At 54.1% G+C, this 2,539-nt stretch overlaps 1 protein-coding gene across 1 annotated transcript; it reads right to left on the bottom strand.

The window, feature by feature from the left end:
- Nucleotides 1-2: 2 nt before the first annotated feature.
- GGTG_14328 (hypothetical protein) lies at nt 3-1,970 on the bottom strand (the record flags this gene model as incomplete). The annotated part of the gene is made up of 1 exon (XM_009232255.1): nt 3-1,970. The coding sequence occupies one exon, from the start codon at nt 1,968-1,970 to the stop codon at nt 588-590; it is 1,383 nt and encodes a 460-aa protein (XP_009230519.1). The 3' UTR covers nt 3-587.
- Between the last annotated feature and the right edge of the window lie 569 nt (nt 1,971-2,539).

Raw genomic sequence — 2,539 nt, 5'->3', positions numbered from 1 at the left:
AAGGAAAAAAGGGGGATTCGGATGGCCTGCGTCAGCCACCGCCATCCCCCGCCTGGGCTTCAAAACCCGACTGGCGGTCTTGATGTCCCTCGCTCCTACTGGACCTGCAGCACCCCCGTCCCTTACCTGCTAGCTTCTGGGCCGCAAAGCAGGCAAATGAGCGCATCATCTTTTCTCCTACGCGGACAAGAATGGTCCTGCAGCGCTCGCATGGCAGCCCAGTCGAGCTGGCACCCTTGGCTGGGCCGACAGCTGCGAACTCTGGTTCGCCCAGCGCTCTCGGTCGTAGACGGCTCTCTTTTAGTGGCCTTGTTTCCGTTTTTGTTCTCGCCTCTGTTCATGCACTCTGCACTGCTCAGCCTCCCCCATTGTTGTCTGCACGATAACCTTGGCAGTGGCACAACACCCGTGTTGGTAACGGTGCGGGTGTGGATGGATCTTTGCGTGGCGAGGAGGGCAGCAAGCCCCGCATGGAACCGAACTGATCGCGCCCCTGCTTTCGACTTCACATGGTGAGACTTGAGGCTCTAGCTGGCCCCCATGCTGGTCTGAAGTTTTTTTTTGTTCTCTGACTCTTTCCCTAGACATTATGAACCGGGAACAGAGATCCCAAGGAGTGTTTCGATATCCATTGTCCTGAGTTCGTCGTGTGTTTTTTCTACCCAAAGAGAAATGTCGCCTTTCAAAACACGTGCCCGGAATTCCCTGCCGATAGTTTTCATTTGTTCGGCTTCACTGCTGCTTAGATATCCCAGGAGTTCTGTCAATTCTGGCTTGCTCAGTCGCTGGAAAACTCGGACGGATGGCAGCAATGGTATAAAATCCATTCCGAGCCTGATGAGGTTGCCTTTCTGCGCTTTCCAGGTCCTAAACGAGAGGGGCGATATGCTGAATTGTGCTGCGAATTTGTCGGCGTGGTTTCCCGGAAAACTTTTTAGTTTGCCGTCGTCGTCAAATATTGTTTTGCCGGGAAAAAGTTTGTCGTACATGACCATAACGGCCTTGGTGGCAAAAATCGAAGCCACCATTCCGCTGAACGCTTCATACTTCTCCCATTGCTGAGAAAGCGAATAGTAATGGTCCACTTGTTTCGCCCAATCATTGGGCAAAACGGAATCTGAGCCCAGGACGAGGCTCTTCCTCTCGGTAGCGATATTGACCAATGTAATAATATGGCCCCTGAGTCGCATTCTCGCATGTGGACCAATTATTTCGTTTGCTAGCTCCCTGAGATCTGGAGTATCCTTCCGCAGCTTCGCTGGTCGCCTGTCTCGTGGTGGCTCTTCTGGTTGACATGACGAGTTTTCTTGAGTGCGTCGTGCCGACGACCCGCCTGTGGAGCGTTTCCTTTTGGGCTGGTGGGTGTTGTCATGGCCCTGTCTTGCTGATTCTGGCTTGCCTGCAGCGCGCCTCCCCTTGTCTTTTGGGGAGACCCTGGCAGGAGCAGAAGCACTCAATGTGGCTGTTTGCTTAGACAATCCAGAGTCGATGTGCTCCGTCTCCTCGCAATCATCATTGGGCGAGGAGGGGGGAGAGGGTGGGGGTGAAGGCTCTACTCTCTTTAATACGCCGCGCCCTTCATTATCGCCCAACGCATATAGACCGCATTCTTGACAAACGCGCCATGTAGATCCCGGGAATATCGGCTCGCTGGGTAGCTGAAAGTTGATAGCAACAGCTAGCGAGGACGTCATGTTGACGACTTCGTGGTACTGTCCGGGTGCGGTGACCACCGCATCGCCAGGACCAGCGACGACGAGATCGAAGTTGATGCCTGCCCTACGCAGCTCCTTCGGGCTAATGAACAGGCTGTGGTGGCGAACCCACTGATCATCGCAGATGCCGTCGCCCCAGCGTTTTCTGATGTATTTCTCGAATGTCGCCGTGTCTTTCTGGGATAGAAGGATCCAGATCTTCCACCCAAAACCGTTGACATTGATCGAAAACCATCTGGCATCTTCGCAATGCATTGGGGTGCTGGAGCCCGACTCCCCGAGATGCAAGTAATTGGTGTTCACACCTGGTATTGTCGGCAATTCGCGGAGTTTACCAGGGTTGAGCAATTTGTTCAATTGCGACAGCGGACCGTTCTCGTGGTCAGGGGAGGGCCCGACATAATATTGGCGAAGATGCCCGCGCATCCTCGTGTGCCTTCTGCGTCCACGTCCTGCAGACCAAGCAGCTTGCGTCTCGTCGACAAATTGATTGGTGAACGCCTCGGCATCCTCTGACGAAGGACGCTCCCGGTTCCCGTCGGAAAGATCAAACCACTCAAACTCCTTATTATCCACATAAACCCGGCAGGCGCCATCGTCGCCAGGACTGAAATCGTTTCGTGTTGCCAGGAGGTCGTGATCCTTTTCGAGCTCGCATTTTCTCACTTCGTCGGTAGTGAGACGCTCAATATCACTAACGTGGAACAGACCGCTGAAGTAACCTTCGCAATCTTTGGAAAGCTCCTCAATGGTGCTGACTAGGTTCTGCCCCAGTTTTTCAGCGTGTATAGTCGGCGGGCGGTGGTTAGGGAGCGGGCGGCGTT

This window comes from Gaeumannomyces tritici (genome assembly GCF_000145635.1).
Source record: "Gaeumannomyces tritici R3-111a-1 unplaced genomic scaffold supercont2.260, whole genome shotgun sequence".
Classification (NCBI taxonomy): Eukaryota; Fungi; Ascomycota; class Sordariomycetes; order Magnaporthales; family Magnaporthaceae; genus Gaeumannomyces; species Gaeumannomyces tritici.
Note: the sequence above shows the minus strand (reverse complement) of the source record. Positions and strands in the feature narration are given on the sequence as shown.